The 26,324-nt window shown below is 37.5% G+C and overlaps 1 protein-coding gene across 3 annotated transcripts; it reads right to left on the bottom strand.

The window, feature by feature from the left end:
- Positions 1-1,606: 1,606 nt before the first annotated feature.
- On the bottom strand, positions 1,607-26,324 carry LOC149842472 (putative alkaline/neutral invertase D). Of its 3 annotated transcripts, none has more exons than XM_090001451.1 (5): positions 25,701-26,324; positions 24,685-25,148; positions 23,425-23,856; positions 22,537-23,065; positions 1,607-2,035 (listed from the first exon to the last, which is right to left on the bottom strand). In XM_090001451.1, exons 2-5 carry the CDS (start codon positions 25,114-25,116, stop codon positions 1,740-1,742), a joined length of 1,689 nt encoding a protein of 562 aa, XP_089857577.1. In that variant the 5' UTR covers positions 25,117-25,148; positions 25,701-26,324; the 3' UTR covers positions 1,607-1,739. The 3 variants fall into 3 exon arrangements, with proteins under 3 accessions (XP_089857577.1, XP_089857575.1, XP_089857576.1); XM_090001449.1 differs by having other exon boundaries at positions 22,537-23,095; positions 25,701-26,323; XM_090001450.1 differs by having other exon boundaries at positions 22,537-23,095; positions 25,678-26,323.

Raw genomic sequence — 26,324 nt, forward strand, 5'->3', positions numbered from 1 at the left:
AAATCCGTTCAAATCTTGTTTGTGAAATTGCTGTTAGATTATATCGTGCTTGATAAAATAGTTTGGACGGAATCAAATTGGGTTTGAAGTGTAGTTTGAAATCTGATATCATTGCATCTAGTCATTATTGATTTAACAAAAATCGATCATATCCTGTTTTTTTTTTACTGTTAACCGATCGTTACTTGCTGCATTTGAAATCTGTTTGAATGTGAAAAGTGACTATACCAATTTGAATTTTCTGTTGTAAAAATACAGTTCGCAACCTGTTGCCTAAATCTGTTTGTGAAATCCTGAATTGCGTTTTTATTTGCCGTGTTCCTCGAATTCTGAGATTGTATTTCCTGTTTTGCTGAATTGCATTTTCTGTTTGACGCGTTTGTTTGAACTCTATTGGGTTGTTCGCATTTTGAAAAGTGATTATCGAACTGATTCTCTTTTGAAGAAAAACCAGTTCACACACTGATTGCGCTTGAATCTGACTTGCGCTGCATAGACTTAGGCTTGAATTTGCATTTGTACGAATCTGAATTTGGGTACATCTTATTTGGATGCGTGAGGAATTTGAACCAAAGCCACTTTCAAAAGAGTCCAAAGACTTGCCCACTAAGGTAACAACTCTTTTTGTGATCATGTAAAGAAAAAATAATGCACATATAAAATCTAATTTCTTTATATAACTATGTGAACAGAGCTTAATAGGGTTTATCAAACTCAGTTAATTGGGTTTAGCGAGAGCTGGACTACCTACCTGTTCAAGCTCGGCTCGTTTATGTGTACCGAGCCTAAACCTTTGTTCAAGCTCGGCTCATTTATTTTTTGGATGATCTCAAGCTGAACTTAAACGGGTCAAGCTCAAGCTAGCTCGGCTGGATGTGCATCCCTAGTTAGCAGTACCCGCTGTTCACAAATCTAAACATAGGCTAGATAATTGAACCCAACTTATGCGAATTGGATGGGTCTACCTAACTTCGTACACTTCACATGATCTCCTCCAACTGGACCAACGGGAAAAAGCTCAAACCAAGTGAAAAATATGATATCACCCTTCTTCCTAATAGGACGTTCGATAAGCTAGCTGCGAGTATAGTAGTTATTGAGGAAAAAAATGGGCCGCCCAGTTTCCCTCAACAAGCAAACACTAGAAAATCTTCCTCAGTGTTTCCCTCACCAAGCAAACACTGGAAAATCTTCCTCAGTAAAAAATCAACCCACCCGACCTCATGATTTTGCCATGGGAAAATAAATCTCAGGATAAAACAGTCGAAGACTATCAAACAGCCCAAACGGTATTAAACCAAGCACCCTGCTTCAGACTCTAATCACGTATGCACAAGCCCACAAAAGTTCAACTATTACCAGAGAAGTAAATCCTCATGAAGAACCAATAACCACAGATTAAATGGGCAGGGAGACGGGTAGGGGAGACTCAAAGGCATTATATGAATTCCAAACTTTTTTTTACATGATTTCTCATTATTATGCACCCATAATCATGGGATGGATATGCTTGAATAATATTATTAATAATAAAAAATTAGATAAATGAAAACCTTTTTTGCTTGGCTAGGTGTAGATCCTATGTCACTGAACTAGAGATCATGGCTTGGCCTTGTAAACTTCATGAGGAAGACGGGTTTAAAAAAAAATTTATAAAAGGGCACTGTGAGTCCCTTCCCTGTAAACAATTTTCATAGAATGAAAACAGTACATAACCGTCAATTGGACATTAGCTTAACTCAGCATGTCCATGAAGCTGATCTCCTAATGAAAGGCTTCATCTGCTTGTCCTCCTCCAGTGATACCATCCCTAGATGGGAAGGGTCTTCCAGCATCATCTTTGCCACTAAGTAACCTGCAATAGTCCAGGTTTGGAATTTACGAGCCTGCTTCCCAACATACCGTCCAAGTTTTCCATCATAATATTCTGGCCAGCTATCCTTCAGTAGTCGGCTTTCTGCAAGGTCAATTGCCCGTCTTGCAATCTGTGGACGCCCCGTCTTGATGCATGCAGCAGTCAGAAGCCATAGAAGCACTGCAGCACAAGAAAAACAACCTTTGATGATCCCAGATAAAGATAATCACACAATCAACTTTATATGCCACATAGGGGGCTCTTCCACGCTAACCTGCTATTCTATAAAAATAGAGTTCATAACTACTGAAGCAAACGTTCAAGAAGACAGGAAAATTGCTTAGAGGAGCTGCCAAGACAAATTGGAAGCTATAGCAGCTGAATGCATGAGCCATGACGATAGCTACATGTCCATGCTTCTGACTGTAACTAATTTTAGTTAAAGCAGTGGACCCTGCTAGGAACTAGGAAAAGACCTATATCCGTGAAGGAATAATCATTAACATTTGGCAACTCAGAAAACTTACTCTATCTACTCAGCATACAATGCAGACAAACTCCGCTAATAGCTTACAAAAGATTTATGTTCTTGAAGGCAATCATAATCCGCTCATATTCTTGTAGCAAAAGTGCAAAAATCAGAAAACTTAAGGCTGGCAGTTGTGGCTCAAGCCAACTTTATCTAATAGGAATTTGATGCCCACAACTCTGCTAGAAACTTAGAAAAGATTTAAGTTCATAAAGGCAGTCAGCATCCATCCTCATACTTGTGTGTTACATCAGCACCAGCACTGGATACCAATCTCCAGCAAAGTTTAATAATAGGCCTGGATCCAGATTTGTTCAGGCAGACCACTACTTAAGATTTCAGCTTAAATCAGGAAGAACCTAGAAGAATGAAGGATTGTGTTGTGAAAGATGACTGTCACAGAATCAGGACAAATGTCAATGACAAATATATTTGATTCTGCATATGCACAATGAAGGGGCAGATAGTTACAATAACACCTGTAAAGTTTAGTCAATAGCTGTTGCCAACTATTGGTGGCAGTGTTAAAAGAAATCAATTTCTAACTACTTCAAGCAAGAATAATTTGTATTTAGTCCTATGTAAATCAGCTATCTTGTGAGGTGGATGGGTTCATGGACGAGATTCCTTGAAGTCTCTTTAAACCTGCTATATGAGTGGATCAGGGGGGTTACAAAATGAACCTAGGCTATGGTGTCTAGGAAAATGAAAAGGCATCTTCAGATGGGTAAAGCTCCTTGGTATCTTCCAAGTAGTCATTCAAGTCAATTAAATCTTAGGCTTAATGCAAGCCTATAATACCCATTTGGTTTTGTATTTGACATCGCATTGTGATGAAATGAAAAAAAAATAAGTGGCATACATAGGGTGCCTATTTTACTTATTGTTCATATTTTCAATTAGGTCCCTACAACAAAAATATTTCTTTATAGGTTCCTCCTCTGATGCCTTGTAAAATTTTTATTTCATAGTGTGTTCCTTTCTATTCCTTTCCAAAACTTAGTTTCATTTCATCACCATACTTCTGCAGTCTTCTCATATATAAGACTAAAGTGATGCCACCCTTAGATGGCATAACGTAACATAAATTAGTGAGAAGCGTCTAAGAAAGGATTCTGACGGTGTTCATTACAAATACAAACGAGCCACCCCTAGAGCATCACTTTAGGGAGTCTTTCACATTCTCTTCTTTAATCTGTCCCTCTCCACTCTCAACACGGATTTTTGCCGGCTGGTTTCAGAGCCAAAGACCAAGTAATCCCACTTATCTCCTTCCTCCCCTCTTTCGTTCTTCATGCTGATTTTTTGTGACAATGTCTGTATCCATTTATGACCAAGTGTACCAGAACTTCATACCCCTTCTGTTTCCCAGTTCAGTATTGAGCATTTTAATTAATTAAAATGCAGCTTAGCAATAACCAGCAGAAAAGTACTTCAGCTTTCTTCTTCTAACACAGTAAGCATATTAACATCCAACCAGTGATAAAGTATTGGTAACCCATTCACGACCATTGTTGACACCCAAAATCTTCTGGGTTCTCAACCAAGATAAATGTTGGCCCTGAAACTTTAGAGTCACCATGATGACGAAATGGGATGGTTTGTTCACACTCCCGAGCTTTCGAGTGTGAACTTGAAGTATCCGCGCATGCAAAGAGCGAGATACTTCGCAAAGAAGTGTTAACCCAACTAATCTTTTCCTAAAAATCTGAATGGATGAAATCATAATAGAAAAAGAAAACCTGCAGTGAGGTAGCATGTCACCTGGGTACGGAGGGTATGACACAAAATTTTTTAAAAATAAAGGTACAGGGGCACGACTATATATATAAAAAGAGAGAGAGAGGAAAGAGTTTGGGTCTGGATCATATGTGGATCCATATTAAGGTTTATATTAAAAATTTTAAAAAAAGTCCGTAAATGTAATTTTTGAAATCTCAACCTGGGTAGAATCCTATCATGGGGGTAAAGGTTAGATAAAAAAAGTCAAATCTCAACCCGATTAGGCTACGGGGTAAGGGTTGGAATAGAACACAAAAATCACGAAGCACCAGAAAGGATGGAAAGTATAAGAGGTGCACTTAGGCCAAGGCCCAGCCTGGGTATATTCCTATCATGGGGGTAGAGGTTGGATTTAAAAAAGCCAAGTCTCAGCCCGGTTAGGCCACCATGAGTGTAGGGATTGGATTAGAATAATCATGTGTGAGCAGTGTCGTTATTGCACTTAACTAAGTCATGGCAAAAGGGAGGAGCAAAGTTTTTCAAGACCAAAGTGAATAAGAAAGATATGTTTTTATCTCTTATTATAAAGTTGCAAAAGATGCTTTTCAAAATTTTCTCTAAGACAAGAACGACCGAAGACAATCCCCTGGTCATAAGACCAACCTCTCGATCCAAGAATGACCAAGACCAAAAGTTTGAAAAATGAATTTTCAAAACAGGGGCAAGGATTTCAAAATGGACAATAAGGTTCTTCAAAAACTTTTTCTTAAAAATGGGTTTTTCTTTCAGCTTTCAATTTCAAAATTAGATTTTTGACTGTTTTTCAAGAGTTTTCTTTTGTAGAAAAACCATTTTCTCAAGGAGCAAGAAGCTTAGTTGTCAAAGGCGCTAAGCGGAGCCTAGGCGGTGCCCCAAATTAATTTTTTTTAAAAAGCATACAAAATATGTAAACAAACTAATAAAATTAATAACAAACATGTATACAACATAAAATTAATCAACAATAAGTAATAGACAAATAATAACATGTCCAACACTGTAAAACAATTATATGACATAATCTGCACAAACAAATTAAGAATAAATTAACAATTGAATAAACAAACCATACAACTAACAATGTGAATGAACAATATACAAAAAAATTAACAACAATAGACATAATACAAGCAATAGACAAATAAGAAGAAGAAATGAATAATTAAATAAACAAACCATGATGCAATTGATAACCTGCTAGCACTTTTGCAGAAAAAGCAAAAAGCCCCTTCCATTGTTGTTCTAAAAAATGACAAGAATCTAAAAAAAGAAACATGTAAATTCGCTAAAATTAAAAGGAGTAAGCAACAAATAACATAAGTTCATATATTAATATATATCATACATAAACTATACAATATATACATATACATAAATATATACGCTTATAATATGTTAATATATACAAAATTACAGTCAACAAAAATTATAACTCACAAAAATAGTCAAATAGATAACTCATACACTTATAGATTATATATGAATTACGTACACAGATAATGTATATATATAATTATATATATAATATAAACACATAATATTGTAAATTTATAATATATGTTTATTATATGAATATATATAATTACAAATCAATGGACTGCATTAAGAGATAATTCAGATAATCAATGATTCTCAAGAAATCAGAAAATGCATAGTTGATCAAAATATTAATATAAATCAACAAAATCACAGCCATAAACTATTGATGTGATGCATTATTTTACCATTAGCTAATAACCTAAAAAAAAACTCAATCTATTTACAGAAATTAATAAATCCAATAAAAAGCCCAAACTTCATGAAAAAAATTGAGAACATGGATGCGATCGTTTTCAATCTCACTCTAATAAGAAGCACTAACAATTTTACACTATACGAAGATATCCCAAAAAACTTAGACACGTTCAATCCAACACAAAGCTCACAATTCACAGATCATATATGAAAAATGACAACACTCAAACAGATTATATATGAATTGAATACACAAATATGTGTGGGTGCATGTTAAGTGTGAACTGTGAAAAAGAACAGTCAAACAAATTATATATTTATTACACACACAGATATTTAACTCTGAAACAGTAGAACAGATTATATATAAATTATATTACATAATACATACCAGAGTTACCGGAAGCTTCTTAGGTAGGTGGGTGTAATGAAATAAGCGGAAGAAACCAAGAATGCTAAAGCATTCACTATGTCCCACACGGACAAATGCAACAAGCACAAGAGAGAAAATCCACTAAGGGATATACAAAGGGCCTTATAAAAAGGCTACACACATGAAAAATAATATCACTATTATTGAAGAGGAGCTCTCAAGAGCAATACCACATACATGGGGGGTTCCCCCTATTTATAAGAAGAGGAGACCAAAGGGGCTCCCAATAGAGTCGTTGGGAGCCCCCAACGGTCACATATGTGACCGTTGGGGGCCCCAACGACTCCATTGTGGGGCCCCTTTTCGGTATCCAAAAAATACAAAAATAAAAATAAAAAGAAAAATAAAAAATAGTGAAATACGAGAAACAAAATAAGTACCCCTATGGGGTACTTTGTGAAATGACCATAATACCCCTATCGGGTATTATGGTATTATTACATATGTTTTAACACACCCCCTCAAACTTTACGGGGGAATGACCGAAAGTTTGCCAAGGAGGAACAAGAAGCGAGGAGCAGGCAGGGCTTTGGTGAAGAAATCAGCAAGTTGATATTCTGAAGTGACATATGGCAGTGTTACTGTCCCACGAAGATATTCATCACGTACATAATGACAATCCATTTCAATATGTTTCGTCCTCTCATGGAAAGTGTGGTTGCTGGCAATGTAGATAGCACTTTTGTTGTCGCAACAAAGCTTCGAAGCCCCGGTAATTTCGACTCCCATATCTTGAAGAAGACTTCGAAGCCACACCAGCTCCATTGTAGTGGTTGCCATAGCCCTGTATTCTGCTTCAGTAGAAGACAATGAGACTTTCTGCTGTTTCTTGCACCTCCAAGCAATTAGCGAATCTCCTAGGAATACACAAAAGCCAGTAGTTGAGATTCGATCATTTGGGTTTCCTCCCCAGTCAGCATCAGTATAAGCTAGTAAATCTAAGGAAGAGATTGAGGATAGGAATAGCCCTTTATTCAAAGTATTTTTAATATATCGAATGATCCGGAGCACAGCACTCATATGCACAGATGTAGGAGCATGCTGAAATTGGCTTGCAGAGTGCACAGCATGAGCAATATCGGGCCTGGTGATAGTCAGATAGGTGAGGGAGCCTATGAGTTGCCTGTAGGGCGTAGGATCGTCCAGCAGAACTCCATCCTCCAGTCGTAGTTTAGCATTGATAACCTCGGGAGTCTCCACCTTTTTATCATCTGAAATCCCAGATTTGGAGCATATGTCTGCAGCAAGCTTCATCTGTGACAGTATATACCCTCGAGAAGAGTATGCAACTTCTATGCCAAGAAAGTACCTGAGAAAACCCAGATCAGATATATCAAAATTATGTTTCAACATATTTTTAACTTTAAGAATACCGCTTTCATCATTGCCAGTGATGATCATATCATCAACATAAAGCAGAAGGATGATGATACTATTACCTGCATTTTTAACAAAAAGAGCAGTGTCAGTATAACATGAGCGAAATCCCAATTGTAACATGATAGCACTAAATCTATCATACCAAGCCTTAGGGGCTTGTTTAAGACCATATAAGGCTTTTAATAACCGAAGGGTTTGACCTTGGTTAACACTGATTCCCGGCGGAGGATCCATATATACTTCTTCATTCAACTGACCATTAAGAAAGGCATTTTTAACATCTAATTGGAATATAGGCCATTTCTTAGATGATGCTACCGCAATTAAAGTTCTAACGCTTGTCATGCGAGCCACGGGAGCAAAAGTCTCCTCATAATCGATGCCATATTCTTGTGAGTATCCCTTAGCAACTAATCTAGCTTTATAGCGCTCTAGGGAACCATCACTTTTTGTTTTGACTTTGTAGACCCATCGACATCCTATAGCTTTCTTATTTGGAGGAAGGTGAACTATTTCCCAAGTTTTAGCTTTATTTAAAGCATCTAGTTCAACTTTCATTGCTTCAACCCAATGAGGTATACTTTTTGCTTGATTATAATGGGAGGGTTCATAGTAAGAATGCAAGGCTATTAGACAAGCTCTATATTTAGGTGAAAGAGTTTCATATGAGACAAACCTATTAGGTGGAATTGATTCTCTAGAAGAACGCCTAAGGGAGGTTTCTTCTAGGGGTTCATTAAGCCGCAAGAATTTTTCTAAAGCACTAATAGGTTGGGCTTCCTCACGCCGAGTGTATACTTGGAGATTGTCACCATTAGTTGGTGATACATCATCATCATGAGAATCATGAGTATTTTCTAAAATTTCCGGATGACTCAAAGAGTCATCATTTGAATCTTCTAAAAGATCATTGATAAACATATAATCAATTTCATTTGATTTTTCCAATATGTCAAATCCATTTTCATCTTCTAAAAAGGTTACATCTTTGGAGACAAATAACTTATTGTTTTTATGATCAAAGCATCTATAGCCTTTTTTATTTTCACCATATCCTAAAAATATACATTCTATTGCTTTAGGTGACAATTTATCTCTTTTATGTAAAAGAACAAAGCATTTACACCCAAAAATCCGAAGACGATTGTAGTCGGGTGTCATATTAAAAAGTTTTTCATAAGGAGAGATATTATTCAATTTTGAAGATGGCATCCTATTGATTAAATAGGTGGAGGTTAACACGGCTTCGGCCCAAAAATTTTTAGGAATATTTTTAGAAATGAGTAAGGATCTAGTGGTTTCCAAAATATGCCTATGTTTTCTTTCCGCTAGACCGTTTTGTTGAGGAGTTCTTGGGCAAGATTTTTGATGACAAATGCCATGTTGTTTTAGATATGCTTGAAAATCATTTGATAAGTATTCTCCACCCGAATCGGATCTAAGAATGGATATTTGACTTTGAAATTGATTTTGAATTTTTGCATGGAATTCTTTAAAGAAGTTAAAAACTTCCGATTTAAAGTTAAGAAAATAAATCCATACATATCTAGTATAATCATCAATAAAAGTAACATAATATGAATAACCACCTTTAGATAGAACCGGAGATGGCCCCCAAACATCGGAATGCACCAATTCAAAAGGTCTTGTTGTCACAAAGGATCTAATAGGAAAAGGAGTAGACTTCATTTTGCCAAAAATGCAATCTTTGCAATTGATATCTTTTTCTTTACAAAACTTGGGTCCAAAAGGAAAAAGATACATTTTAGAGTAACTTGGATGTCCAAGCCTTTTATGCCAAGTTTCAATATTTTTGTCTTGGACATAAGTACAAAATGAGGTATTTGGAAGCATTAAATTATCCATAAAATAAAGGTCTCCCTTCCTATGGCCTTGCCCAATCCGCTTCCCGGACCGGAGATCCTGCACAAAGCACCCTTGGGATGAGAAAGATATTTCACATCCATGGTCGGCTATTTGAGAAACGGAAAAGAGGTTAAGATTTAATTTTGGAACTATTCTAACTTTTGGAACAAGGAAATTTTGAACATTTTTAGAATCAAGAGTTCCAACACCATTTATTTTGAGAAAAGTTCCATCGGCCGTAGAGACACAAGACATTTTTGAATTGGTGTGCACATTGGTTAATGCATTTTCATGAGGGGTCATGTGAAAAGAAGCTCCGGAATCTAAAATCCAAGAGTACGTACCGGGAGGTGATGATGAGGCAATGGCGGCACCGGAGGTGGAAGAAGTGACCTTTAAGATTTGTTGAAGAGCCAAGGAGATTTGTCCAAGAGTGTCTTTGAGATCCCCGTTCTTGCCGTCATCTTCTTTGGTGGTGGATTCTTCAACGGAAGCCACCTTTGGCTTGAATGCCCCATTTAGCTTTGGGCAAACGGGTTTAATATGTCCCGGCTCATAACAATGGTGACATATAATCATTTTTCTTCCACCACTCCCTTGCTTACCAAAATGAGGTGGTTTGTATGTTTTAACATGATTGCCGGGTTTAGATACGGCAAGAACTTCCTCTATGCTTTTACCCATGCTATGCCTAGTCTCTTCTTGAGTAATCTCGGCAATAGCTTCTTCTAAGGGAGGAAACGTGGATCTATGGAGAAGTGAGGATCTCACTTGTTCAAATTCGGGACGAAGCCCAAATAAAAATTGAAACAATCTATCTTGTTCCATTTGTTTTTGTCTTAGAACCACATCCTCCATAGATACCCATTTAGGCTCTAAAAGAGCCAATTCATCCCACAAAGGATTTAGAGCACTATAGTAATCTTGTATGCTCATGTCGCCTTGTTTTGTGGTTCTTACTTTTTCTTGCAAGAAATAAGCTCTTGCAAGATCCTTTTGGGTAAACATACCCTTCATAAAAAACCAAGCTTCATTTGCCCGACGGAATTTTGCAATATTTGCACATACCTTAAGTTCGACATTATTCATAAACCATGCAAGGATTTTTGCATGGTTGCTCTCCCAATCTTCCATTTGATGATTATAATCTTCAATGGCCTTGAGACGAGCATCGCCTTCAAGTGCTTTCTCTTGATCTCCTTCCATCTTTGTGAGCTTAAGTTGGGGTTCCGGAACGGTTCCCATTACATAACCCCAAAGCTTCTTGCCTTTGAGATTATTCTCCATTGCGGATGCCCACATCATGTAATTTTTTCCATTGAGTTTGAATGATAGATCGATCTTGACTTCCATTGCTACACAAGGAAGATGTGAGAAAGAAAGGAAGTAGAGAGAGACAAGATTTTACCTTTAGAAGATCTTATGGCTCTGATACCATGTAATGAAATAAGCGGAAGAAACCAAGAATGCTAAAGCATTCACTATGTCCCACACGGACAAATGCAACAAGCACAAGAGAGAAAATCCACTAAGGGATATACAAAGGGCCTTATAAAAAGGCTACACACATGAAAAATAATATCACTATTATTGAAGAGGAGCTCTCAAGAGCAATACCACATACATGGGGGGTTCCCCCTATTTATAAGAAGAGGAGACCAAAGGGGCTCCCAATAGAGTCGTTGGGAGCCCCCAACGGTCACATATGTGACCGTTGGGGGCCCCAACGACTCCATTGTGGGGCCCCTTTTCGGTATCCAAAAAATACAAAAATAAAAATAAAAAGAAAAATAAAAAATAGTGAAATACGAGAAACAAAATAAGTACCCCTATGGGGTACTTTGTGAAATGACCATAATACCCCTATCGAGTATTATGGTATTATTACATATGTTTTAACAGTGGGAAGCTCGCTTCCCGGAAACTCGCTTCGGAAGCACGATACTCCTCGCTTCCGAAACTTCATGGGAAGCTTGATTCCCCCACGCTTCTTCTATGCTTCTCATACACATGGTCTATGCATACTATATGTTTTTTCCACATTTCTTTTCATCTTTTTCATGTATTTTCTCTCATGCTTTCACTCACTTTCCATGTACTTTCTTTAAATTGGTAACCATCATTGTTAGTAGGGGTGGAAAAACCTGACACGACCCGCCAACCCGCCTCTTAGGCGGGTTCGGGTTGGGCTTAAGCCAACCCGTTTAATAAACGGGTCGACCCGCATAACCCGTTTATTAAACAGGTCGGGTTCGGGTTGGGGGTATGCCAACCCGCCAACCCGGCTGACCCGTTTAATAAACGGGTTAGGCGGGTGGGTCAACCCGTCTGCCAACCCGACCCGCCAACCCGTCAACCTGAGAACCCGTTTACCCGACCCAACCCATTTATTAAATGGGTTGGCGGGTCGTGTCGGGTTACCCGTTTATTAAACGGGTCGGGTTCGGGTTGAGGTATGCTGACCCGCCAACCCGACACGATTGCCACCCCTAATTGTTAGATTTTAACAAAAATTTAACTCTTTTATAGAAAAATCATGAAATATAAGAATAATCAATTTTATTTTAGTTTTTATTTGTTTCTTGTTTGATTCCATATTGCTTCATTTTTTATTCATATTTCGCTTTTAAATTGAAACTTCGCTTCTCGCTTCGTATAAATTTTAAAATGCCTCTTCTCGCTTCCGCTTCCCGTATCGTTTCCCGCATCCGCTTCCTAGTTTGGCAACCTTGATACATACACAAATATATATATATAACACACAAACACAAAATATTATTATAATAACTGAAATACAGTGTATACAATATATATATATGTATGTATATAAAACTGAAACATAGGAAGAAGAAGAAAAAACAAAAAAAAAGAGAAAGAAGAAAAGAAAAAAAAAGGAAAAGGAAAAACAGGAAGAAGAAAAAGAGAAAAAAGAAAAGAGAAGGAAAAAAAAGAAAAAACAGGAAGAAGAAGAAAAAAGGGAAAAAAACAGAAAAAACATAAAGCAAAAAAGAGTGAGAGAGAGAGAGAGAGCGAGAAACATAGAGAACAAAGACGGAGAGAGCAAGAAACTGAGAGATAAGAGTGCGAGAACAAGAAACTGAGTGAGAAGCGTACCTTTCTTCTTCTTCTTGCAACAAACCGAGAGAGAGAAAACGAAAGGGCGAGAGAGAGAGAAAAGGGGGAAGGGCACTGCCCTTCCCCTTTTTATACCACCCTTTTGGAAAAAAGTTGACCAAGTGGTCAATCAAATTAAAAAAAAAAGGTCAAAAAAGGCTTTGCAGCCTAGGCAGTCCCAGTCTAGCCAGTGCCTAGGCGGTAAAAGAGAGCCCCACTGCCCAAACCCAAAAGCCCAGGCAGTGGGGTTGTGCCCAGGTTGCCTAGGCATGCTACCTTTCACAACTAAGACAAGGAGGCACATGAGAAAAGTGGAAGGAATCCATAGTACAATCACCAAGCGCAAGCAATCTCAAGGTACATATCAAAACTTTCAAGTCCCCCATATTCCTATAAAAGTTCCAAAATGCCCTCCAGTTTTCCAAAAAGAACCTTATATTTTTATAACAAGTTTGGCCAAAAGCCTTCATTTCTAAAAAGTATATATATCTTCTAAAATTTTCATCAAAATCTTCCAAAAATCGAATTATTTTCAAAATTTTGGAGGTTTTCCACCACTCCAAGAGAGTTCGAAAGTCTTTCTGAACAACCTCGTACTTTTATTCATGATTCCAAAGGCATGAATAAAAAGGAAAATCATTAAAGTCAAGTCATCAAAGTCCAGAGAAAAATCATGTAAAAAAATCTAAAAATATCTAGATAATTCTCAAAATTTCAGGGATGAATCCTTAAAAATCAATAATTCATCATAAAATATTTGAAAATTCTCATAAAACTCCTCATATTTGTTGCATCCCATCACAATTGCAATAAGTACCAAAAATCAATCATACTGGTTGAAATCTTCAATATAAATCTTTAGAATCTAGTAAATTTATCATCCAAAAAAAAATCCTTGAGGTCCTTGGAAACCCTTGCTTTTATCTCATCACGAATTTACCCAAAAAGCAAGATTCCAAGACCTCATTGCTTTTGCCCCATCATGGGCATCTTCTAGAAAGCAAGCAACACACGAGGTAAAATCATAAGACAAGAATATCTAAAAAACCCAACTCATATTCAAAATCACGACAAAATACAAAAAAAAGAAGCAAAATTCAAGAAAATCATCACGGATCACTAAAAATCTTGAAAATCTTTCAAAGTCATGATTAAATCTTTAAAAATTTCATAAATTGCAAGGAAAACATATCATTAAATCCTCGGAAGGTTCCCCTTCCCTGAAGGTATTTTTTCTTTACCTTCGCGAACATGTTTTGAAAAGACATCTAGGTCTTTCAACCTTGTTCTTAGAACAATCTATCTCATTCAGACATGTTCACTTGTTTGAGTTGTCCTTGGACAAGAAACCCTTAAACTTAAAAAGAACATACAATAAAAGTTGCAAGCTTCCCAATAAAAGATACGATTCTAAGAACAAAATATTTTGCTAGCCCCAGAATTCTCTCAACCACTCTAAAAAAATTAAAGTCTTCTGCTTGTTTTGTCTTGAGACCTGCCATGTGACCCAACAAGAGTGCAGAACCATTGTGCACCGACACAAGTTCGACAGGACCTTGGCTCAGGGTGATAGTGACCCTCGAATAAGGAAGCATCCAACTCAAATTCTATCAAATTCCACCATTAACCTCCACCAACAAACAAAAATATTTGTCTTTGGATTCTTCTCTGGTGGAGAGAATCTCCAACTTTGACTGGATCAAATTTTTAGCGTGTCGACTTCTTTATTATCAACCGAGCTTTGCAAACTCAATAACAAAAATGGGCATACGTTGACACCCAATTTTTTTTGGGCTCCCAACTAACATAAATGTTGGCCTCAACATTTTAGAGTCACCACGATGACTCGTCGAAGATGGGATGGTTTGTTCACATTCCAGAGCTTTCAGATGTGAACTTGAAGTATCCTCACAAGCAAGGAGAGAGATACTTCGCGAAGGATCCCTTTTGCATAAGTTTGATCAGCACTTTGGCCACAATTTATTCGAATCATGAGAGAGAAAACCCATTTTATAAAATTTCCACAATGAATTCAAGCATATTTCGAAGCATCTTTGGCCAAAATTTGGTTTCTGCCATATTTGGTTTTCAAAACTACATCCTCCAAGTATTTTATTAAAAACTAAAGGTTTTAAGCTTTCTAAGTAAAACAAAAATCACTTTGATTTGACATCGGAGTGAAAAGTTATCAGCAAAACAAGTTTTAATTTTGGAAAAATGGTTTCAAAAAGTATGGTTCACTTCAAGTGTATTTTCGACTAACCAAATGGCGGATTTTGACTTTGAGCCCAAAAGAGTTTTTGAAAATGAGGATGTTAGCTTTCCAACGCACCAAATTGCGCGTCGATACGACACGCAATTTAGGAGATATGTCCAAAACGCCGCACATGTGTGAAGAAGGGCACAACCAACCAAGGTTGGGGCAATACTTATCACCAAGGGATGGCGGCAATACTAGTATTGCTTCCAGGTAGCTGACAACAATGCCTAGTATTGCTGGTGTATTGCCGCCAGCCCCTCTTTGGGGCCGGCGGCAATGCCCTCTAGGGAGCATGGGGGCGTGATTTTTTAAGGCTTGGGGGTCCAAAACTATAAATACCCCCCATCCTTCCACCCTTGGCATTTAAAGTTGGTTTAAATTCAAGCAAAGCTCTCACAGAGCTCTTTTGAATACCAAATTCCCTTTGGATTGCCTCCTTTCGAAAATTGTCCGGTAAAAATTATGGTTTTTGGAGATCCTCTCTCTCTCTCTTTATCTCTTTCTTTTTCCTTGAAGTGTCGTCCAACTAAAGATCAACCTACGCAACCATCGTTATACAGGGAGGGGGCCCAGAGGTAACTTCAAATCTCTCTTAAATCTTTATTAAAATTTCAATTTCCTACATAATTCCTTGCTTTCTTTGGTTCTTTTCCCAAGAATTTGGTTTCTTGGGTTTCTTTTCCCAACAAACCTCTTTTCCTTAGAATTTCTATTCCAAGAACCATTTTCCTATGTGGGAAAGCCCCTTTTCCGACTAGGCCATCACCATCAAGAGTTCAAGACACCATGGCTAGATCATCACAAGGAAGGGGCTAGGGTTTCCAAAAAATCCAAGTAAGTTTTTCTCTCCATCTCTTGTATTTTCTTTCCTTATTTTTTCGCATTTTCTTGAGAAATTTTATTGTTTGCACACATCCTAATTAAAAAGCACACTTTCTTAGATTGGGTTTCACATGAGTGGATCCACAATCCAAGCTCACCTCACAGGTGCATTCGAGAAAGTTAAAGAAAAACTCAAAAAAGGATTTTTCCTGGTAAAGATCTCAACCTTGGTTGAATTATCCCTTGCCATTTGGGAAGGAATGGTTCAACCTCGTATCGAGCGAGTGAATCCTATCACCACTTGAAAACAAATTCAAGTTTTAAAAAACCTTTTGTTTAATCTTTTTAAAACATTTCAAAAACCTTGTTGGTAAAATTTCTTATCAACAACCATCATTACTAAGATCTCCAAGTTGCATTTAAAAGCACATTGTAGACGAGGCCCATATAAAGACCTCCACAACATCCCCACCAACCAGCCTCATGTTATCCCATTATTACAAAAGGCTCTAATGACACTGCATAAACTAAGCATGCTTAGCTTGAGAAATAATACTTCTTCCAAGGTAGGCCAACTTGTAGCTACCTCATGAGCATGAGCATGCCACTTGTCTTGTCGGTGACAGTGTGTACACATCACTTTGACAATTCTATAATGATTTAGATCATTGAAAACCTCTATAGACCTAATAACTGTGTTTAGAAGGAAAAAATAAAGTTGTACATTTTTCTCCAAGTTGTCCATGAAAGACATCTTGTCTTTTCTTTTTCAAACAATTTTTTGCTGGATGATATTTCACCCAAGTCTTTTGTTGATTTCCCTGTGCATATAACTTATCCATGTTGGGGCTAACCCAACTACTTTAGGAATAATTGCTGCCTTTGCCTCATGCTTGTTTCCAAAGTTGTCGGTAACCCTCACATGACAAGTAAAGAGTTGGTACATGAATTCTCTAAAAAAAAAAATCACACTAGCATCTACGCAATTCTTGCACCACGAAAACTGCAGGAAGAGACCTTTCTTGGCCTGATCGATATGCTTAAAAAAACCATATATTTGTTAAAATATGTTGTATAGATCATATATATATATAAACTGAAATACCCATCAGGGGTATTTCAAGAATTTCACATTGTAATAGGGATCAGCCTATAGAGCTGTCCCTTTCTTTTTTTTCCTTTTATTTGTTTTCTTTTTTATTCTTTTTGTTTATAGCAGTTGAGACAGTCCAACAGCTAGTTGGGCAGCCCCCACTCTCCCTCATGCTTGCTTATAAATAGGGGTTTTACCCCTTGTATTTCTCAATGCTTTTACAAGCATTTCATGTGAAGCAATACACATTATATTTTTTTATGTTGTGTTCTTATGAGTTGTGATTGTGTATCTCTTTTATGAGATTGTAATTGGTTCACCCTCTTGTGTTTGTGCACTTGTGTAGCCCTTTGTTGGCATTGTGATTGTGCACATCTTGTTTCATTACATGGTATCAGAGCCTAGGGCTCTTGTATTTGAAAAGCATCTTGATCGTGATCTTTGTGTGGTGGTGTTCATCTTCTAGTCTTCCTTCTCAACGTGATTATCATCATGGGCGAAAGAGAATCCTCTTCCGTCATCGTCATCTCCTATAAGCTCAATGAAAGCAACTACTTGATGTGAGCTACCACCATGGAAAATCACATCAAGGAAAAAAAACTATGGGGTTTCATTAGTGGAACCACTAATGAGCCTCAACTAAAGCTAACAAGAAGATAAGGAGACCAAACCAAAACTCTTTCCGAAGAAGAAAAGGAGAAAGTTATGCAAGAATATAAAAAAAATGGAGGACTAGGGAGGCTAATAATGCTTAAATACTCTCATTGTTTATAAATACCATGGAGTTCAAAATCGCTATCAATATCATCAAATTCAAAAAGGCATGTGATGCATGGGTATTTCTAAAAAGTACTTGCATTCAAAAGGACATGGCTCGATTATATTATCTTCAAGATAAGGTATGTACTACCAAGCAAGGATATAAAAGCGTAAGAGATTTTTATGGTCTCTTATCTTCTATTTGGGATGAATTGGCTATGCTAGAACCTAAGTGGGAAGTAGGGGTGGGCAACGGGCCGGGCTGCCCGATGGGCCAAGCCAACCTACCCGCCATGGGCCGAGTTTGGGCCAAGGTTTTAGGCCCGAGCCCGTTAGGCATCGGGCCAAAACCCGGCCAGTTATATACGTGGGCCAAGTTCGGGCCGACCCCCAGGCTACTGGGTCCGGGCCGGCCCGACGGGCCTAAGCTATTTATTAGTTTTTTTAATAATATAAAAATTAAAAAAATTAATTAACTACATAGTAACTTGGTAACTATTATTATTTACCTAATTAGTTGTATACTTTTTATGAAAACTAGGAAGATAATTAATTGGGTACATGGGAACTTGTTGATTATTTACTATTTATAAAATTAGTTGCACTAATTTTAGGAGAGAGAAAGATAATAATATGAGATTGGGTTTCTTTAAGAATTAGGTTTTCTGGAATTTTTCTCCATCACCTCCAACTTGCAAACTACAAGTCCTCCATCAAGTAACCAACACCAACAGCCACAGGCCAGAGCACCGATGGAGCAAGTGGAAATGGCTGCATGCATACTTGAGCATGAGTAAGATTTCCTTCGCCCTTCCAACCTTTTGACAGCCTTATGCTTGACTCAGCCCAAACCCAGTCCCCAAGGTTAGGGATGCCAAACGATTTTTATTAGAGATCTGATTTTGGCTTATTGGGTTGAGCAGGTGATGAAGGCGTAGGACATGGCATTGGATAGAAATGAATGGAGGAGAAGGATTCATGTGGAAGACCCAGAATGATTTTCTTTGTTGGTTCATATCGCCGACCCCAATTGTTTTGGGATGAAGGCGTGGTTGTTGTTGTTGTTGTTGGGTTGAGCAGGGGATGAAATGGTGCCTTCTTTGGCTTTGGTGACTCAAGGAGCCCAATTTCAAAAGAACACCCTATAGGATCTGGAATTTTCTGCTCCTTCACTGCTCAATGCCGATCTTCTCTCTTTACCATAGCTCCAGTGAATTTTCAGATTTTTCCACTCCTATGCTGATTGATCTCCATTTTCCTTTTACAGTAAATGATTAAAATGAGAAATAATTTATTTGGACCTGAAGAAAATTCTCAAAGATGCTGAAACAAACTTACAAAATGAAAGTTAACACTTTATATTCAATAAGACAAAGCAAACCAGGTTTTCAGATATTCTAGCATAGATATTGTGCACTTCAAAGACAAGAATATGACACAGAAGCAGCAAATGTGAAATAAACTGAGAAATAGAAGGAAAACATGGCAGACATAGAGATGGAATTGACTCAGCAAACTCTTGAATAGGGACGTCAGCTAATCAGATTTGGGTCAGATATCCAACCGAATGCAAATCTGTTTAGCCAGATTCAGTAGAGCATATGATGTCCGATTAACAATTGGATTCGGGATTCAGTATGCAGTTCGCATCAGAATTATCAGATTTGGATACTTTGAACATTATCAGATGTGAAATTTTGAATTTTATATTTTTTTTTCATTTAATTCATTTTTTTGTATTCTAAGAATTAATTTTATTAAAAAATAACTTACAAATGGGTTTGAGCTGAGCCGGACCCACCCCGCTTCACATTGGCCCGTTGGGCCAATGGGCCAGGCCATGGGCTTCTCATCAAACCCGAGCCCATTAAGAACCGGACCAAAACCCGGCCCGTTGACCGAGCTGGCCCGATGCCCACCCCTAGTAGAAAGGTTTGATAATTGAAATGAGGCAAAAACAAGTGGAAAAAGAGAATCTTTTGTCTTTCTTATATGGACTTAGACAGGATTTCGAGCAAGTCCAGTCATCTCTACTTCATAGAACTTCCGCTCTTTATATAAGTGATGCTCTTGCCCAAGTGTGTCAAGAGAAAACTAGACTTGGAATGCACAAGTTTAGTGATGTGGTTCTTGCCGTATCAAGACCCGAAAACTATGTAAAAGCCTATAAACCTCCTTACTTTGAGAAAAAATACAATCGAAGAAGATATAATGGGGGAGGATACAATGGTAGAAGAAGTAAGGTTACTTGTCATTATTGTAAAGAACCGGTGCACATAAAGCCGGATTGTCCTAAACTCAAAAAACTCAAAAAAGTAGCCACGAAAAGTGAAGAACCTGCAAAACATGAAGAAACAAGAAAATAAATAATTTGACGATTGCTCAAATTATGGAGGTCATTTCACAAATCCTAAAAGCCACTCCCTCTATATCCGGTGTCGCCATCTCTTCCTCTTCTCCTCCGGGTAAGTCCTCTTGGATTTTGGATTTGGGAGTCTATTTTTATATGACATATAATGAATCCTTACTATCCGATTGCACTAAATCATATTTTTCATGTAAAATGTAAAAAGTATAGAAAATTTAAACAAAATTTGAAGTGATTCAAAAAAATGTATTCTAAATATTAGAGTTATTCAAAAACTTATTTAAACTTTTTTTTGGTTTCTCAAATTTGCGATTATAGGTGCAAAATCTTTTTCTCATCTAAAGGTTGTTGGATGCAGGATCTTCAGTCATGGAAGTTGATTGGGCAAGGCCATAAAAGAGGATAACTTTATTATATGATTTTTTTATGTCTTTCTAAAGAATCTTTTTGTAACCATGCTAAAGAAGTTGATTTAGATCTATGGCATAGAAGTCTAGGACACCCCAAGTATATTCAAACTATCTCGATTTTCGTTTTTGAAAAAATCTTGTAAGGAAAAAGACTATGTATGTAATGATTGTATACTTGAAAAAATGAAAATGTTACCTTTTGAGCCTAGAACTTCTTTATCTAATGAAAATTTTGATTTAGTGCATTCGAATTTATGGGGTCCCGCTCCCATTATGTCAAAAGGTGAATTCTCATATTATGTTACTTTTATAGATGATTTTAGAAGACATACATGGATCTACTTTCTTAGACTCAAATCCAAAGTTTTTTCATGTTTTAAAAAATTTTATAATCGTGTAAGAAATCAATTTAAAACAAATATTAAGATCTTCTGCTCTAATTCAGGAGAAAAAATTCTTTCAAATTAATTTCAAACTTATCTAAAAACCAATGGTATTTGCATCAAAAATCTAGTCATAGGACTCCTCAAGAAAATGGTATTGCAAAGAGAAAACATCATCATATTGTTGAGACTACTAGCACTTTATTTATTTCAAAAAGAGTTCCAAAAAGGTTTTGGGCCAAAGCCGCTCTCACCGCGGTTTATTTAATAAATAGAATGCCTTCTCAAATCTTAGAAAATAAGTCTCCAATTGAAAAACATCTTAAAATTATTCTCGATTTGAAAAGATTAAGGGTTTTGGGTTGTAAATGTTTTGTACTTATTGAAAAATATGATAAACTCTCTCCCAAATCTATTTAATGTATTTTCTTTGGATATGCCGATAACCAAAAAGGCTATCGATGCTATGATTTAAGAAACGACAAACTTTATGTATCCATTATGTCACTTTTCTTGAAAAGGAAAAAAGGTTTTATCTTGAAAAACCTAAGAATCCAAGTATACTTTCTTCTTTGACTTATTGCCTAAGTAAAAAATTGAGAGTAATGATTGTGAAAATGATGATAATGAAGTTAGTAATAATCCTGAACTAAGGGATGAATCTAATATTGGTGAAGAACCTACCCATGATCTTATGCATTATTCTAGACGAAGTAATGGGGAGCATCCATGTGCACTTAAGAGATATAGTCAATCACTTAAAATAGAGGAACCTAGTCTTAGAAGATCCGAACAAATTTCTAGAATCCCAAGTAGGTTTGTTTCATATGAATCTTTTTCACCAAATTATAGGGCATGTCTTCTAACTATTTGTTCATATTATTAGTTATCTAACTATAAAGAAGCTAAAGACATCAAAGAATGGGTAGAGACTATGAACTTAGAATTAGATGCCTAACATAAAGCCAAGACTTAGGAAATCCAACATCTTCCCAAAGGCAAAAAGACAGTAAGATGCAGGTGGGTTTTTAAAATTAAAACAGAGAGTGATGGGTCCCTAGAAAGATACAAAGCTAAATTTTTTATATATATATATATATATAAAATGAAATACCCATCAGGGGTATTTTAGTAATTTTACATTGCAATAGGGATCAACCTATAGAGCTGTCCCTTTTTTCTTTTCTTTTCTTTTGATTTGTTTTCTTTTTTTCTTTTTTTTTGTTTATAGTTGTTGGACAGCCCAACTAGCTCTTGGGCTGCTCTCAACGGTCATAAATATGACTGTTGGGGGCTAGCCCAACAGCTAGTTGGACTAGCCCCCACTCTTTCTCTTGCTTGCTTATAAATAGGGTTTTTTCCCCTTGTATTTCTCAATGCTTTTACAGGCATTTCATGTGAAGCAATACACATTATATTTTTAATGTTGTGTTCTCTTATAAGTTGTGATTGTGTATCTCTTTTATGAGATTGTAATTGGTCCATTAGAGACCCTCTTGTGTTTGTGCACTTGTGTGGCCCTTTGTTGGCATTGTGATTGTGCACGTCTTGTTTCATTACAATATTAAGGATCCAATCCCACATTTATGGTCTCTTAAATGCAGTCTTTAATATTAATGAGTAACAAAATCTATCCAATCAAATGATAACTTGGGTGTGTATGTATTTTATTGGTCAAGGTAGAGGGGCAACAAGTATAATGCAATCTAACAACCCTTGAGCCAGAGAGAGAGAAAGAGAGAGAGAGAGAGAGAGAGAGAGGGTCTTACCTGGCCAGGACCCTCCATTATGATAGCTCCACCTGGTATTTTTTGGATCACAACCAGTTACAATGCGCCACTCATGACTTTCAATTGCAGGATAGCATATCTTCATGGGCATTTCACCAACCAACTCTTCCCAACGAGCTTCAATAAGATCCATGATAGCAGCTGATTGCTCTGGAGTGGCTAAAGATGATAAAATTGCTACACAATTACCTAAACAAAACCAACGGAAGTCCATCTTTGCAGGGCTGACATTTCCAATAAAATATCCACCACGATTTGGCATAAAATCAAATACCCAATCTGGAAGAGAATCAGGCATCACATTGAACTTGTTAACAGCAGTATGAGAGTACTCTTCTGTTTTGTACCGATAAATATCATTCAATTGCTGAAAGTCAAGCCAGAAGTAACTGCGCATGTGATAACTTAGTGCATGGAGACGCGTAGCAATCCTATCTGCGAACTCTTTGCCTTCCCTGTCTTTGTTGAGCAAAGCCAAAGCAGACCTCAGGGCCATAAAGAAAAGAGCCTGTATTTCAATGGGATATCCATAAACACCCTGCAAATACAAATGATAACCATAAAATCAGAGACTTCATTTGCTAAGCGTTCTTATAGAAAGGTTACTTCCTCAACATCCCCTAAGTAAAGATTGAAGAGCATTAGTAAGAAATTAGACCACCACGTGTTCAACCAACAAATGATATAAGAAAACCAAACAGTAGAAAAGTGAAAAACACTATTGATGGTAGCCAGAAAAACAAATACAACCAATAGCATACACAACGTCACAGATTAAAGGGTTAAAAATTCATATCCAAACTTCTGTATTCACGACAAATACATAGAATTGAAATAATCAAAAATATTTTGCAGAAAAAAACTCACCATTCGCCTATCAATCATACAGCAACCATCAGCACAAAGTAAAGTGGGAAATGTATCAAAACCTTCTGAAAGACATAAGGCAAGAATTAGCCTCATTCCCTTTTGGCATTCGGGTAATTCTGCCAGAGATGTGTCTCCAGTAGATTTCGTGTAAGCACGAAGAAGGATAATCCACCAAAAACCTGAATCAACGGGAGCAACTCTTCCAATTGCACTCTCACCAAAGTCTGCAATTATGGTATCATAATTCCGAACGGGATCATGAAGAACTTTAAAACTTGCTGGCATCACCCCTTCACCCAACTTAAAACGATCAACCTTTTTCTCCCAGGATTGAAGCCGAAGAGTCTTTAATATAAAAAGTTTCACTATCTCTGATTCTCCATTCATCAAAAAGGCCAATGCACTGGGTACAAAGTCTCTAAGAAAAATCTGCTCGAGAAAATCAACAAACATCAACATCCATATAAGTTTCTTCCCACTATGCATAACCTGGACGATCCAAAACAAGTGCGAAAACAGAAAATGGCTCTCGCCCAAGACAAATATATTGGAGAATATTATCAAGGGAACTTGTAGAAATGAGTAGACCTATTTCCAGATCTAATAAACCCATTATGTAACACTTTATACAGCTAAAGATGAAACCTTACTGGTAAAATACAGAGTGAGAAACAAGAAAAGAAAACAATAGAAGAGAAAAAACCTTCCAATGTGAGGAGAAAAAAGGGATGGCCGAAAGAAGTTCAGAATGATAAAATGCAACATAAATGATAGGAAGATGATGACCACTCAAAAAACTTTTAAAATGTATTATCTAAGGATCCTCAATTGTTATCCGTTAAGAGAGAACCATAATATGAGTTAAAACATAAAGAAAAAATTACAAAAATTAAAAACCAATAATATCGCGATGATTATTGCAATAAAATTGTATATTCTGAAGATAGGAGATACAATGAAATTTTATAAGGCTTTTATTGTTTTCTAGATATATGGCAATAAAATAGTGTTATTTCCAGAATAACTCTGATATTTATCATTATGCCTACTCCAAAAGAATTCCATCCATTGTGTCTGTAGTTGAGAAAAAATTGACATCAGGTCATTATCCGTTGGATGATCCAAGTGGATAGTGAATTGAGCAAGAAGTTGTTACCTTTCACCACCCATTATACTTAAAAGGAACTACAGCTGCACAATAAGTTAAAGAAATAAAAGATAACTTGGCAATTGAAGCAGTCCAAAAAAGGCTTATACCTGATCATAGTTAAGTGCTTCTTCTGTATGATCTAGTGCAGCAATGGTCCCAACTGGTTGACCTCGAAAGTACACTAGTGACCGCCTCAGAACTTCCCATGCTTCCGCAACCATCGGATGTGGCCCAAAGGAATTCTGGCAAGATGAACGTGGAGTGTTCAAGATGGACCTTCTTCCAGGTGAGAACACATTGTCAAAGCCATCGAAAACCCGAGCATTCTCCACGTTCCTTGAGTGGTCTGCAGGAGACAAAAGCATGGATAGCTCTCCGAGAGATCTTTCATCGAAGGATCTCTGGCGCTCTATAGTGAGACCTCGAGGCTTCACGTTTAGCCTTGAGAAATCGCACTCCTCAATTTCTGCAAAAATGGAGAGAGAGTCGTGGTTCCTCACGGTCGGACTTTGCAGGGATTCCATTGCTACTGTAGACATGCCTCGACCCCTCTCTCGGTGATTCTGAAAATCTACGGCCATAGAAACAACAAAGTCAAAACTTGAAAACCATGAAAAAAAAAACTCGTCTTTCACAGATCTTCGACTCATGAAGAAACCCATCCACTCTAAAACCCCTCCACTTCTTTCTTCCTAGATCATCGCGGAGTCTAATCAATCATAAAGAGTCACCCCCTAAAATCTCTCTTTTTCAAAACGTTCGAAAATCCTACGTATTTAGTTCCACATAAATCCTTTTGTTTTGAGTTTTTCTCATCATCATCCGACCACCTTCGCTCTTTGCAACCACGTGCATTCATGAAACCCCACTGAAAAATCGAACTTTTTCCAGCACTAAAATAAAATTCCAAACAAAATCTACTCCAGAAATCCATAAATCTTCAGAAAAGAAAATAGAACTGGGAAGAATGAAAACAATCCTCTCGCCCGCTAATTCGATCAAATCAAGCTAAAAATAAAGTAGCGGGAACATAATTAAGGAAAACGCTAATGGCGGTCGAAACTAAATATAGAAAATGAAGTAGGCAACAAACTACCAACCAGAAGAGAAATGAAACGAATACCAGAAAGAGAAGAGGAGAGAAGAGATTCGACCTCCTTCCTCCCAAGTTGAATCACAGAGAAGAAAAAGCCCGCAGGCCCTGATCGATATTTATTGTAGCCAGGGGAAGAACGGGTGGGAGTGGGAGGTGGTACAGGAGAAACCGGGGATCGCCGGTTGCATCTGGCGAGAACCGGACGAGGTGGGCTTGGGGGGGTAGGGATGGCAGTGGATCGGGGCGGATGCGGGAGACAAGGTCTCCACTCCTACTCCTGCCCCTGCCCCCATCTCAAAATCCTTACCTCCTCCTTCCATTCTCGCACGGGTTTTCATTTTAACCTTCACCCCGTCTTCATCATCGCCGTTTCATGTCCTCAATTCTTAGTCCAAATGGGGAGAGGCGGGTAGATCTCTTAGAAGGATTGGGGACGAAGATCGGGATTGGGGGCCGGGCGGGAAAAAGCGTAAGTTCATTCTAACCTCCATCCCACACGGGTTTTGATTTTAACTCGCCTCCCTCCATCCTCGTTTCATGTTCATCTCCAGTCTAAACGAAACGGGACGGGACGGGACGGGACCCGTTTCCCTACTGTCCACTGCCATCCCTAGAGCCTAGCTTAGCTTGGCAGGAGAGAGAGAGAGAGAG

Source organism: Nuphar pumila, chromosome 3, assembly GCF_984573655.1.
Source record: "Nuphar pumila chromosome 3, dmNupPumi1.hap1.1, whole genome shotgun sequence".
In the NCBI taxonomy this organism is placed as follows: Eukaryota; Viridiplantae; Streptophyta; class Magnoliopsida; order Nymphaeales; family Nymphaeaceae; genus Nuphar; species Nuphar pumila.